Raw genomic sequence first — 13,447 nt, 5'->3', positions numbered from 1 at the left:
TATTTGTTTTTACACACTTATTTAACACTTTGCATGTCCTTCTCTAAAGATTGTGATTCTGAGGACAATTCCAAAGGCACAAGATCGACTTGACTAACTTTGAGTGTAGCCTAAAATAACAGATTTTTTATTAGAAAATAAAGGCATTTTAGTGTGTTTGTTTTTCTGGTGTCTTCTTTTAATGGTACATTGCTAGTGGGACAATAAGATGCGCAATGACTCTCCGTGTGGTAGACAATTGCATTGCAAATATACTACTTCCTGGTTCACGCAGGGCATTTCTGACGCATCAATTTAAATGTCACTAGTTCCCAATGTCCCAAAACCAGCTGCTCTACTTCTGATTTATTTGCCATTTATTGACCAATAGCTTGAGAATTATTGACGTAATTTCCAGTCCAGGAGCAAGAAAACTTAAAATCACAAAGCTTGTTATTGACTACCACAAAATGTATACTTACCATTCATAAAATACACCCCCCACCCAATTCAGCACACAATAACATGCCACACCAAACTCACTTACAGCCTCAATAAAAGGGCTACATCTCACGCTGGAGAAGCCGATAGAGGACTGCAAATATGAAGGATTATTCTCAACAATGTGGCCTCTTCTCTAAAGCTATGTAATTGAGCTGTCAACAAAAAGAGGGTTAGTTGAGATGGTGCTGCTTTGTAATTCGAGGCTTTGGTTTGAAGTGAGCGTTGAAAAGGGAGGAAAAATGCCGGGTGAGAAAGTGTAACATCTGGCTCAGCTCCGGAGCAGGGAGACGACATCAACAGGCATCACAACACAGGTGCAAATGAGCCGTGCTGCAGATACATCAGACAAAAAGAAAAAAGGGTATCGAAGAGACAGAATGAAAGAATGTATTTACCAGAAGAGTAGGGGGCCACTCAGCCAGTGGAAGTGGAGGAGAGATTGTGACTCAGAGACCTGGGATTGGCTGCTTCTCTCTGGAAGTACTGCGAGGGTGCAGATCCCAGCTTATTGGCTTTTTTGTTTGTTTTTTTAAAAAAGGTTTGGAAGGAAATGGGTGGGGGAAATATGTCGAGGAAGAGGTGGGTTCACAAAGAAGACAGAAAGAATTAAGGAAAGGATGAACATTGCGAAAGACGAGTGCATGGGTAACAAGATCATCAGGAAATGAGCGGAAGCAAAGAGTGTGACACACACGGAGACTGAAGCTGGTCAGGAGGAACTTTGGCAACACAGACGCTGTTTGTTTAATCGAGATAGAGATAGATCCAGACACGCGGCAAGGATGAGTGAGATGGTTTGAAGATCTCCGTGTAATTTTACAATTTCTAAAAATATTTCAACTACAGCAATTGTAGCAAAGTAATCTGCATTTCATATATCACAGATAAGCTTTTAAAGAGACTTCAGTAAATAATTCATATTTAATTGAGAATCTTTAAACTACGAGCTGCCAGCACGACAGAAACTGAGGATTTGTACCTTCAAAATGGGAACAATTTTCATGAGCATCACCATCTCACTAAATCTTCTATCAACCCTCTTATTATCAAAGTCCACTTACTTGACTCTGGGTAGACTGAAGATCTCTTCCCAGGGTCTCTCTGGAGCTGAATACCTTTCACCGAAAAGATAGATGCAGCTGAAAAACAAACAAACACTTTTGTCAGCACACATGAGTCAGTTCTTCATTTTAAAATGGATGGTTAATTGACTTACTGTCTGCCAGTGTTTGGACTTCATCCCCAAGGCTCCTAAAATAAGCATGTCTGAGTGCATCCTCTGCTGAGACACGCTTTTTAGCTTCAAACTGTGGACACAGCAGGGAGTATTATTGATAATGACAGTCAGGAACAAAACAGTTTAATACCCATTAAGCAAATGACGCTGCCACTGCTATTAACTGACTCATTCTCTGTTTCATGAAGAGCACATTAGTAAACAGAAGAACTTCAAGATAGACAAACGTGTTTCAATAGAGGTGACTTGGTTTTGGTGGTGTTCATCTGGTCATGTGACCAGCTCTGGTTAAAGCAGACAGAAAACAGATGTTTTCATAAAACACAACATACAATCGAATCATGCCAATAAATTGTAGAACGTTTTACCAGTCACAGCTCTTCTTCACGTTATCTAATCTGAAGCGCTGCTGACATCTGCTGTCTGCTTTCACTCATTGCACTTGTATTATTTGACACAAAATATATTGAAAAAATACAAGAAGGACAATGACTTTGTGCTAAAAACAACCACAGTGTGGAATTCTGGGATGAGATCGGGGAGCAAGAGCCCATATGGGTGACCCCAAATTAATCGTGAAGAAATGGAGGTACTTTAGACGAAGGGGTAACAAACGTAAAGCACCGTCAGATTTGCTGTAACATGTCAAGTCCAAGTATCTATGGTCAGTCGTTGTATAATGTGTTTCATAACACCCTCAGTTTGACAAGCACTTTACCTGTAGAAGCACTGAGAGCAAGTCGTGACCATCATTGTCTATCCTGTGAGGGAGAGGTGAGAGAAAACAGTGAGCTGAGTGAGTGCACACGAACCAAAACTCTTCATATACATTCAACATCTTCATACCTGGGTGCGTGGTTGACAAGAGGCTCTGCGTGGTATCTCGGGAAATTGTACGTCTTGAACTCTTCACTAGCAGTGATACCGGGCCATGTCTCTTCTGTTGGAGTTCCTGTTGAGAACATGTGGCAAGCCCATTGTTTTTGGCCAAGCAGTGCACAAAAATGAGTCATAAATGGACCTCATGTGGACCACAGTCTACAAAGCATCTCAGTGGTCTCACCAAGGATGCGGAATATCAGGTGAAGCTCGTCCTCCACAGTTGATCCAGGGAAAAGAGGCCTGCCTGTGATCATCTCATAGAAGATGCAGCCCACACCCCTGCACAAAAACACAGCCATTTAAAAAGACACACACAATAAATCCATGCCACACGCAGGTTCTGGTGACAATTAGTTTGCCGCTGCAACCAAACTCAGTTGCCATGGTGAAGACGACTGCGCTCACAAATGCAAACACAAGATTTGTGTAAGCAGCACCTCAAGCACGGCAGAGAAAATCTCTTGTCTCAGGAACCTCCACTTTATGAACATTAATAACGCAAGTGTCCGCCAGATGAACACATGAAAGACATGCAAGACTCTTTACCTTTTCAAGGACATTTACAGCTAAAGACAATCATGCTTTTTTTTTTTTTTTTTTTAAAAAGACTCAAGGGTGTTGTGGTGTGTATGTGAATCGGCTGTGCACCTAGGAGCCGAGTGTTTGCTCACCACATGTCAATAGGTGTCGAGTACTCAGTGGAGCCTAGTAGCACATCTGGTGGTCGGTACCATAATGTCACCACCTCATTTGAGTAGGTCTTTGTGGGGACAGACTTGGCACGGGCTAGGCCTTGAGTGAAGATAGAAAAGAAGAGTCGTAAAATAAAGCATATACAACTGATGTACCAAGTGTTTCAGAAATGTTGTTTACCAAAATCTGCTAGCTTCAGTTCTCCTTTCTCGTTGATGAGCAGGTTCTGAGGTTTGAGGTCTCTGTGGAGGACCTTCCTCCGGTGGCAGTACGCGAGACCTCGCAGCAGCTGGAATAAGAAGATCTGTGGAGCCAGGAGATGCAAAGCGTGAGCTGCAGGTATTGTTTCCAGACACTTTGTGAAATCATATCTCATAACAGCAGACTATTCTCCACTGCATATATCTCAGCGTAAACAATTGACTACCTTGACATTTTGCACACTCATGATGCTCCCACAGTCATCCATGTACTGCTTTAGATCTTTTTCCTGTTGAGATAAAGAAGTGACAACATATATGACAACATAAAGAGTCATAGCAGACAGCTATTAAGAATACTCAAACACTGTGTTTTCACACTCACCAGATACTCAAATACGAGTGTCAGGCACTTGTCAGTATGGATTATGTCATGGAGAGTGACAATATTGGCATGCTTCAAGTCTTTCAGGAGAGAAACTGGCAGAGGGAGACAAGTCTGTCAACAAATGCAAGAAAAAACAATGTGTTTCTCGACATCACCTTCTCTGATGGCTGTGCAGGGTGCTCCTTCTTCATGCTCCAGTCGGATCTCTTTCAGAGCGACTAAGTTGTCCGTCAGCTTGCTTCGTCCTTTAAAGACCGTTGCGTAGGTTCCCTGAATGCACAGCAGTTCGTGTTCAACAGATGATTCCACACATGCCTATAGAAGCACCTACCTCGCCTAGCTTGTCCAGTTTAATGTACGTCTCAAGTTTCCCGAAGCCAATTTCGGACTGGAGGATAAAAAAAGAGATCAAATTAAATCACAAGTTGGATGGTCATCATCCCAACACCAGCTTGCAGTTTCCCGAGGTCGCACGAGTGTGAACCCGACCGGGCTGACCACCATATTCCAGACATCCTTCTCGACAATAACATCCTTCAGGTCAAACTCTTCAGACTTCAGCAGCATTGATGTTGACATTTAGACGACAACAGCAGCCGTCTGACTCACCAGGCGTGTTATTCAAGATGGGGCCTCGCATCTCCAACATGTCTCTGTACTGTTATACCTAAGTTGAACTCTGCAGCAATTCGAGTAAATACTGGAAAAGCAAGATGGCTTCACACATCTTACACCAATTCATATCCAGAAAGCCACTGAATTTCCCCAACGTCAATCCTCAAGAGTTATTTTAAAACCATACGATTATAGAACAAAATAATAGAAACATATCTTTCCTACATTATTGTGTTAAATTATAGATTCACACAACTCCAATACCTACTCCATGTATTAAAAAATAAAATATAATTATTTGAGTGTGTGAAATTGTATCTAATTCTGGCTATTTTGTTTTAAATCATTTTATCTTGCAACTTGAATAAAATTAAACTTAAATCTAAATACAATGATGAGACTGACAGGAGTTTTATAATCTTTGAAGAGGCATCGTATGTAGCAATATCTGACAGAAAAAGTGAGGAATAAATGCATAATTATAACAGTTCTTTAACAGGATTAACTTAGTTCCATGTTACACCTAACTGAGTACCTTGTTTTTAAACCTAAACACAGACTACTGTGTGCTATATTAATAAAGGCTAAACTACATAATGCATGCGGCTCCAGGTCTCTTCGGGTCATGCATTAAAGATAAAGCGGCAGCGTCCAGCTGTGATTCATTAGTGTTTACTCCCATCACTCTCCCATCTATTGTCTGAGAGTACAGATGACTCTATATTCCATTTTCTCAGAACCTGAGCATCACTCTCAATGGAGTTTAGCATCAGCATATCATGACGCTGATATGAGCAGGGCGAATGTTCGGACGGCATCAGTGCTGTACGTGTTGGGGGGAGGGCTTTCTCCAGTGACCAAGTTAGCTGATGAAGCATGTGATCTCTTTAAAGTCATGCCTAAAAGCTGAAGTCAGATCGGGCTTCATGACAAGCTGATATATGTGGGGATGTATTTTGCATGAAAATATTTAAAACAAAGACAACAACCATAAATTAAGCCAGTCTATTTTGGGAGATAAAATGGGGAATTTCATGTGCATATAAAAGCACTATGCTTTTCTGAGTGAAAGCAGTTCTGCTTTATAAGCATGTACGCCTCAGTATATTCTTAAATATTCTTATTAGAGAAACACAATCATATTTCTGATACAAAATTTCGTCAGACAATGAGGTTTTTGCTCCAGACAGATTGCTTTCACAAGCTGCTGAGCGACACAGTACAAGTGTTCTCAGCTATATTAGTTGGGGATCCAGCGGTTGCAAAAATAGACTATATGCTGCTGTATGAATGTAAAATCCATCTCCATGTGGAGATGCGACCATGCACACACACTCGCACACACGCTTCCCTCTGTGTTTGTGACAGCGGCTGTCAGGAACTGCTGCTGAGCTCTGTTGCCCACTTGGCGGGGGACTCATACACAGTGACACAAATGCAAACTCGCAATGCAAACACACACAGCACTGGCAACTGAGCCCCCTTGGAGGTAAACTCCAGAAAACAAAGTGAAGACCTCCTGCTTCGCCCGAGTGACTCGGACTTGGATGACAGAGCACAACTCCATTGGCTTTCCACCAACTCACACCATCATCAATTACCTAGATTTTTAAATAAGAAAAAAGCATCCTCAGTTTCTTTAAACGTCTGAGTTGAAGCACCCACTAGGAAGCTGAAAATGTCTCATGTGTCCCTCAACAGATGATCTCAGTTGTGACAGTGTCTCATGACCATTGGGCAGCCGCCAGTGTCAGTGCACTTGACTGGCATCAGTTTTCTATCTCCGCGTGGCTCATTGACAATCTATTATTTAATGACATTCATGACTTTGTGGTCATCAACAATGAAGCTTTCACTCTGATCACCTTCTCCACCTGGTCCAGGAAGTCAAATCAGGGAACACATACAGTATTTACAAACAACAACATGGCCAAGTTACTCCCTTACTTACTGCTAATAACCATATGAACCATATGAGGGTAGAATATAGTCAAGCTCAACAAGATGCTCATAGACATTTCATCACGTGCTGCTGATCCCTGAAAAAAGTACTTTATAAAGCATTAAATTGTCACGATTATCTAAAGTGTGGACAGTCATTTGTTTGTCATTGGATGCAAGTATTTTTTTTATTTAAGCTAGAGCAATGAAATACTAATCTTTTTTGATTTATTTACTGGCTTTAAAAACATGGTTACTGCACTTTATACTTGATATTGTTTAGCTGTTGCATCAAGGTCAATCAAATGCGGCAAAGAGTGTCTGACGCAAGGTGATATCATCTTTCTGTGTGAAATCTATCAAAACACGATAAGCTAAAACATCATCCATCTGCTGGAATGTCAGTCCGACCGTCTCTCGTGCACTTTGGCTCTTGCTGTGTAATGCTAGTCAGCAGCAGCTGAGGAGCCTGCCATAGCAGCTGAATTATTAAAAAATCTATTACATCATGGACGAACCTAGCAACACGCCACCACACCACATGGACCTTCGAGACTTCTCAGCGCCGTAGCCAGCTGGAGTCTGCGTTTCCTCCTTAAAAATCCCGCAAACCTGCAGCTGAACAATTTTATTTTTGTTCTTTCATCTGCGAAAGTGTCCGGCACAAAAGCTGCATCATTAAAATGCCTCCAGCGGGGAGACGCAGGAAGCCCACTAATCCTGTTCAATAATTACAATAAAAGGGATGAACAAAGGCCAAATGATGTTTCATGCTCTCTCGGCGAGCTCGAAAGCGCCTGGTCTTAGAAAGACGACTTAAGGAAGCGCAAGTGTGTATATGGGGAATAGAGGACGACGACGACGGAAGATAAATAGAGTAGATAAGTGGTTCAATTCCAAGGTGAATAGAGACACAAAGGTGGCACAGCAGGCAAAATAAAACATACATCAGCCACACTACAAAGGAGATGAAGAAGATAGATTGCATATTCATGAGTACTTGGCTGTCCGTCTCTTTCTATCCATCTTAAGAGAGGAGAAGCGTCCTCTCTTTCTTTCTCTGTCACATTTGTACCCATAATTCTCTTGGCCTGGATACATAATACCAAATTATTCATACCCTGCTGAGCCATTGAAGTCTCCACATTATGAATGAATGTTATAAAAATAACGTTTGCGCCACCATTGTCAGTTGTTATGATGACCTGACTCAGCCAGGAGATAAACACAGATCAGCAGGTTTTTTTTTATATAACAGCAGATGAAAACGAACATGTAAACAACACTGACCAGTGAAGCACGTCGTAGCCTCCGGCTCATGGGCTTGTCAAAGGGCGGGCTGTTCATGGCAAACTTCTCTAGGTAACCCTCCGGTAGCCTGATGTCAGCTGGGAGAGATAGACGTTTGTTTATGTCCTGGAAGACAGAGAAAGATGCGTTAGCAAAGACGTCCTCTGTTTGACCCTTCATTCATAGCACTAGGCGTGTCCAACTCAAGGCCCGCAGGCCTCCTCTGGCACGCAGTATAATTATACATGGCCCACATAATTTGATCATGTCCCTCCATCAAGTGTCTGGCACTGCTTAACACTGGACACAAAGGTAAAAATTAAAAACATGACCTCATAACAAAGGCAAGATCAAAGCACCATGACTCACCAGACAGATGGCCACACGGTTCTTTTCATCATGAGTGGTCACAAGTTTGCGATGAGCACAACAAAGCAGGTTTGAGTGAGTATATGATGATTTATTACAAACAAGCATGAAAGTTCTCCAAAGACACGAAGAGATTGCTTCATAAATGATTGACAACGTTGACACGGATATGTTTATCATGTGCTCTTAGCTGGAAGGCCAATAACAGGTTAATATAAGATTAAACTGCCACCTGATTTATTCCCGCCATATCAAAATAAAAACATGGCTGTCTATTGCATGTCAGTCTGCAGAGTGTTTGCTCTTCTGTGATTCATAAACGCCTCAAAGGTCAGACACTGTTGTTGTACATTCTTCATCAAAACAGCTTAGCAAAATGAAGCATAATGAAGCTGACAAAATTTACCATGAATTCCTTAATTTCAGATGTGAAATTCAAGACATAATTGTTTCAAATGTTAACATTGAGCAAGCTAAAACTTCCCTTCTACAGTGTCTCAGTAGCAAGCTAGCAGGTCAGGTGCAGGACCATTAACTCTCCAGTCATTTATCTGAATGTGTCACGCTGTTCACAGATAGGCAGCAAAGCAAGATCCATTTGGCTAAAATGCCCTTATTAGCTGTTCAGTAATCTGTTAACATCACACTGACACGGCTATTTAAAAAATTAATTTCCCATTACAGTGCATGTAGGACACTTATACTGGCGAGATGCCAATCACATGTTGTTTCCATGGCAGCAGGAGCTGGATGGCCCAGTCCCAACAGCCCCACAGTATGTGTCCTCAATGCGAACGTGTGAAATCATATGTGTTTCATGTGGACACGAGTGGGAGGGTTAAAAAAAGAGGGGATGCTCTGTGTGTGTGTGTGTGTGTGTGTGTGTGTGTGTGTGTGTCATTGTGTGTGTGAGTGAGACCAAAGATCAAAGGAAATCTATGCCGATAATGGTTTCCTTGGAGCTCCCAGCTTCGCACAACAACATGCAGAATTACAGACAAGCTGTCACAGCGCTTACTGTACAACAGCCCACACAGAAATATTTAAGAACTTCAAATTACAGCAGGAAATGTGAAGCTAAGCCTGTGATTAGCACATTCAGCGTCGCATCCAACAGGTTTTAGTCTCCAAGAATATATTTGCAAGCTGCTAAATCCCAAGGAGCAGCACATCTCAGAATAGTTAGTTTCACTCCTAATAACCGAGTCAAAGCAGTTTACATCGACTACACTCAGATATTAGCAGGAAACAAAACGGACCCTGTAGGTCAACAGACAGTGACACTGATGCCCTCTTGTTCACTGGCACAGGCTGAATAAAGACGCACACACACAAATACACGTGCCCCCATACTCACAATGCAGAACAGCTCTAGTAGCTCCCTCATTGTCCTCCTTAAACGTGTTTCTATACACTCACACACAAGCGCTTTTCACGATGCATGTGTCTGACCCGCTACATGACTGTTTGCGAGCCAAAAGAGCCAGAAAGCGAAAGCACGAGTCGAGCGGGGAGAGAGAGTGGCAATGACATCTACGTACAGAGGAGGAGGAGGAACCATGATGGGAAGGAGGGGGAGAGCGGGAGCAGAGAGGACAGATTTCTGGAGGGGGGTCGGGAAGATAGGGGGTGGAAAGTGGCTCGCAGGAGAATGATTTTTTTTTTTCCATCTTTTTTGCCACCCTTTCCGATTTGCACCTCCGCAGCCTGAAGCCGAGGATCTCCTTTTTCTTGGTGACACTAATAATTATCTCTCGGCCCAGCCATCTCCCTCCATCACCATGCCCCTCCTCTCTCCCTCCCCTCCTGTGGTAAACATGGTCTAAATTAGTCCCATCCACTGTTTGGAGCAGTCGGAGGCAGCAGCCTGTGTGTCCAGGGGCATTTCCCCTGTTACACCACTGCACTCATCACGATACCACTCAGTCTAAAAGACACGAAGGGTCTTCCCAAAACACAAGCAAATACTCACTGAAGAGAGAGAGCTTGTTGTTAGAAATATCCATAAAAATAAAGAGCGGATTTTTTTAAATCACAAGAGTCATGTAAAAAAAAAAAAAGACTGAAGTGGAGAGTATTTCATCATTACAATGTCTCCAAGATGAGAAAGAGATTGACAATAAAACTTGACTGACCAACTGCTATTCAAAAAAGTATTGACCTCTACTTGACCCTAATTCTTGTCCCATAAGGGTTGCTATTTTTCCCTGAGTTCTCCGAATCATATTTGGTCTAGTGTGTGGTTTCGAGTCTGATTTCCACAGAAGACCAAGAGGGCTCTGTCTTGCCAAACAAAATGTCAAATGATGAGGTGTTTTAGTTGTGTTTATCCCCCTTGATGCAACTATCTGTTGTCCTTCGATTTATAATACTTATCTATAGAAAGAGTTCCATAAATTTGCTGTAACAAAACTAAAAATTCCTGAAAATCAATGCTGCTACTCATCTGTGACCTATTCAAGACTCACCATCTGCTTATCATGTTTTATTTTGCGATTCATATGTGAAAAATACAGGGATCTAAAATTAGCATTAAATGTGTTCAAGATAGCTTCTAAATGGTTACACTCACTCTCGGTGTGGAAGTGACATCAAGCATTGGACAAAAATGTTAAAAAAATATAGTATTTTTCGGGCAACGAATAAGGGGCCAAAATAGAAAATCAAAACTGACACTCATTGTTGACCATCCCAGACCATCAATCTCCCAAAGACATTTCCAAAATGAATTCCACGTATTGAAAATACAGGCACCTCTAACAACACTCATCTCATTCAAAGCATATAAGGGGTTAAAAGTGATGTAAATTACTGAATACTTGTTGGTCAGAAGAGACGTGGGATTAATGATCCATCACAAAGACAACTAAAAATGTTGGTTTATATTCCCATGTACATGTCATTGACCATTGATGCCAGAGCAAAGCAGTCATATGAGCTGGGGGTAATTCTACTCTCCATTTTCATCGGACAGGTCTGGCAAATTCCCAGTCACAAGCCTGAAATGTGGCTGCCTCACTGAATGGAGAATCTTCCGAGCACTGCCAGCGGAGTTTCCTGGAGCACCTGATGAGAGACAGTCGATTGTCTGCTGCTCACAAGTGCATGTCATGTGCATCTGCTGTGCTCCTTCTTTGCATGCACCTGGAGACAGCCTTTTGTTTGGGAACTGAAGACTTTCTAGTGCGCATAAACACAAACTTTGAACTGAAATGTTTGAACGAAAGACTGCAATTTTGAATAGTTTGACAGAACTAGGTACTTGAGCAAGTGTTTGGATATTTGTCTACTTAATATTTACATCGATTTATGAACTTATATTAGGCATTTCTCTTCTGTTTGAAAGCACGATTGAGGATCTGAAGTCACTGAAGTATTTCATCAAACACCTGTTTCTGTTATGTAACAGACGTGTACTTTACCTGAGCTGCTACTTGAATAAACAAACATTATTTGAGCTTGTCTAAAGGGCGTGATTAAAGTTGAAAGAAAAAAAAACATCTCGTCACACTAAATCCGTTGATCTGTTGATAGCACGGCCTATATATACACGTTTGCTTCATCTGCTCCGATGATCAAAAACACATCTTTCAGGTGAGCGTATGCAGCTTCCCGTACCTCATTTGAGATGCGTCGATGGTGGTTGTTCCTCATACGGACCCTGACTGGACTCTGAACCTCATCAGAGGATGTCCCGGATGCCTGGTCACTCTCTCCGTCTGAGCCCATCTTCACATTCTCGTGGACAATACCTGCAAAACAATCGCGTTATTAGAAATATATAGCAATGTCCTGATAATTCATATGAGTCAATGTGTCTATTTATGTAACCACCCCACCATGTGTGAAGCCCAGACGTGAGGCTGTACCACCAACATTGCAGGGGTGTGAAGATTTGCCACGTGAAAGACGAGAAGGTGAGAGATCGATATGAGCCTGTTTAGAGCTTCCCCATCTCTGCCCGCCATCAAACTCCACCACCCGACCAGAATCCATCTGATTAATGAGTCACGGTGCAGCAGACAAGGCGGCCTTCATTTAGCTGTGTGTGTGTGTGTGGGTTAACGTGGGGGAAGGGCTGATACCCCTCAGGTCTCAGGAAGAACACGCCGCACGTCTGCTGACTTAAGATGAGATTCATTTTTGGAGTCAGAGAGGAGTTGACAGTGAAAACAACAACCATCATTGACTGTTTCTGTTTCAAACAGGGAAAGAAAAGCACAGGAAGGTGCGACTGGAAGCAGTGAGTGTGTGTGTGTGTGTGTGTGTGTGAGTTTTTTGGGGGGGTCAAGGGTAGGCTGGCGATGTTTGATGAAAGAAAAACCTGTCCCCTGGGTGCAACACATGGCTGCAGGGTGGAATGATTGAGAGTAAAACAGGTATCGTATTAATCACAGCCTGTCAGCTGTGGTGAGCAGCTCCTGAGGCTGACTGTGGGTCACATATGAGCCTCCATCACGCTGATGAAGACCCACCCAGTTTAGTCCAGTCACTTCCCGTGTTCAAGTAATGCGATTTAGAATCACCAGTTCAACTCAAAAAAGTTCTGAATCAATCCAAACAAGACCTCATGAAAAACAAAAAGAGGGAACAGAAGATTTTCTTCTCCAGAAACGACTGAAGAATCCAGCGGCTTTGTTCATCCTTTCATTGGTCCAACACTTTGTTGACAAGGCATCTGCTCTTCACAACCAGACGCCACCCATCTGTGCAAATACTGGGTATAACACAATACATCGAACAGCATGGCGTAATTCAGGATACAATTACGGCATACAATTACTTAATACGAAAACTGAGCAGTCGCTCATCACGTCAGTGATGGAGATGGTGTAACAATAAACCCCAGTTAGCTGATACCCGGGGAAATTGATCCAGGATACATGCACATTAGCCGACGCATACATGACCACATCCCTGCCATTACCAGGAACCCATCCCCATCGTTGTGTCACGCTTCGTCTTCAGCCAGTTCATCTAATGAAACTCAAATACATGTCAGCTATTCCTCCACTCAAATACAATTCTCCACACGCAGAGATACGTCCTGCTCCTGCAGGTTCTTTCTGCTCTACTTCCAGACTGTAAATGTTTTTCAACTGCTGCAGGGACCCTGCGCGGCGTCTGGCTGACCTGACTTCCTCAGTCTGTCTGCAGGAGTGAGTGGGCTCCTCTCAAAGCTGCCCTCAAGTAACCCAATGTGTTATCTGTGCCTTTGAGTTGCTGTCTGTAAACGCAGTTCGACGAAATGAGAGAGTCTCACAACAGTACCTGAATGTCGCCTAAAATCCTTCTTCGACGGAGGGATTTTACTGATGTGGTTTGCTCGAGGGAGCGACGGAAGTATTA

The 13,447-nt window shown here is 42.6% G+C and overlaps 1 protein-coding gene across 5 annotated transcripts in view; it reads right to left on the bottom strand.

The window, feature by feature from the left end:
* LOC128749181 (cyclin-dependent kinase 17-like) overlaps nt 1–13,447 on the bottom strand; it is a 33,057-nt gene that overhangs the window by 4,988 nt on the left and 14,622 nt on the right. For 3 of the 5 annotated variants that reach the window (XM_053848522.1, XM_053848525.1, XM_053848524.1), the window contains 14 exons: nt 11,717–11,850; nt 7,730–7,855; nt 4,215–4,271; nt 4,039–4,153; nt 3,881–3,975; nt 3,723–3,785; nt 3,476–3,599; nt 3,274–3,394; nt 2,784–2,881; nt 2,567–2,672; nt 2,439–2,481; nt 1,700–1,790; nt 1,545–1,622; nt 879–995 (listed from right to left, as the gene is read on the bottom strand). In XM_053848522.1, the coding sequence (XP_053704497.1) occupies nt 898–995; nt 1,545–1,622; nt 1,700–1,790; nt 2,439–2,481; nt 2,567–2,672; nt 2,784–2,881; nt 3,274–3,394; nt 3,476–3,599; nt 3,723–3,785; nt 3,881–3,975; nt 4,039–4,153; nt 4,215–4,271; nt 7,730–7,855; nt 11,717–11,850 (1,349 nt within the window). In that variant the 3' untranslated portion in view covers nt 879–897. The remainder of the gene's footprint in view (nt 1–878; nt 996–1,544; nt 1,623–1,699; nt 1,791–2,438; nt 2,482–2,566; nt 2,673–2,783; nt 2,882–3,273; nt 3,395–3,475; nt 3,600–3,722; nt 3,786–3,880; nt 3,976–4,038; nt 4,154–4,214; nt 4,272–7,729; nt 7,856–11,716; nt 11,851–13,447) is intronic. The other 2 variants (XM_053848523.1, XM_053848526.1) reach the window with 1 other exon arrangement.

The sequence above is a fragment of the Synchiropus splendidus genome, chromosome 18, assembly GCF_027744825.2.
Source record: "Synchiropus splendidus isolate RoL2022-P1 chromosome 18, RoL_Sspl_1.0, whole genome shotgun sequence".
NCBI lineage: Eukaryota > Metazoa > Chordata > Actinopteri > Syngnathiformes > Callionymidae > Synchiropus > Synchiropus splendidus.
This window is presented reverse-complemented; position numbering and strand designations above follow the sequence as displayed.